The sequence below is a fragment of the Phanerochaete carnosa genome, assembly GCF_000300595.1.
Source record: "Phanerochaete carnosa HHB-10118-sp unplaced genomic scaffold PHACAscaffold_987, whole genome shotgun sequence".
Taxonomy (NCBI): Eukaryota; Fungi; Basidiomycota; class Agaricomycetes; order Polyporales; family Phanerochaetaceae; genus Phanerochaete; species Phanerochaete carnosa.
The window spans coordinates 1,291-2,201 of record NW_006768614.1 but is presented as its reverse complement, the minus strand read 5'-3'; the positions used below and the strand labels follow the sequence as shown (position 1 = coordinate 2,201).

General features: G+C 49.6%; 1 protein-coding gene across 1 annotated transcript; it reads right to left on the bottom strand.

The window, feature by feature from the left end:
- Positions 1–115: 115 nt before the first annotated feature.
- On the bottom strand, positions 116–656 carry PHACADRAFT_203268 (uncharacterized protein; the record flags this gene model as incomplete). The annotated part of the gene is made up of 5 exons (XM_007403299.1): positions 116–236; positions 289–302; positions 355–433; positions 500–518; positions 569–656. The coding sequence occupies 5 exons, from the start codon at positions 654–656 to the stop codon at positions 116–118; spliced, it is 321 nt and encodes a 106-aa protein (XP_007403361.1).
- Between the last annotated feature and the right edge of the window lie 255 nt (positions 657–911).

Sequence of the window (911 nt, the reverse complement as noted above, 5' to 3'; positions counted from 1 at the left end):
CCTGATTCGAGAGTTGAGATCGAGCTCCAGCTGTAGAACAAGTGAGGCTTACTCCGAAGACAACATCCACTGCAAAGCTCCTGGGAAACGTAAACATATTTAGAGGCAAGTCTGTCTATGATAAATAGGAAACGTACCATGGACACTGTGTCAAGGCAAGCGGATTCATGAAATTTGTTACGGAATAGTAGTACACGCTATGTGAGGTAAACGCGAGATGAAGACCGTCAACAACCCTGAGGATATGTATGAGTACCGTCATTTGAATGATTGTTGTGAGGGATATACCATAGGAAGAATATCTGCGGCCATCGATGAGCACAAATAGCTGCAGCCACCAGAGAGGGCACGTACTGTTCGTCTCATCAGGTCACTATCGCGAGGATTTCGGTGAAAGTAGACGTAAACTTGCACACTCGTGATACCGAAAAGTCTGCTCAGCGGTAACATCGCCGCGTTAGAAGGTTGACCACATGTTCAGTGCCCTGATACCACTAACATTGCCGCCAGGATTTCGGCTATCGCGCAGGTCAGCCAATGTTTATGTCCTCACTCGCAATCCTCTCACAAATGAGTATCACGCCGAGCGTGTTATCGAGATGTAGCGAGACCGAAGGAACCATAGGCGGCAACATATGAACGGTTGGTTCGGCCATGCTTGCCGTGTCTCTCAAGCTTCAGAAATGCAACATAGAGCAGCGTGCGTGTTATATACGTACCGCTATAAATCGCCGGGACGAAGCTTAAGCAGCGAAGTACTCCTACTCCGCCGGCAGTCCCAAAGGGAACGAGCGCACTAAGCGGCTCTCGTACGTCCACCCCGAGAACCTAGTCTTGTGGCTATTCCTTTATGAAATCATCGTGGAACAAGCGGTCCCAGGCACTGCTTCTGCCGTCCGCCATACTACGCT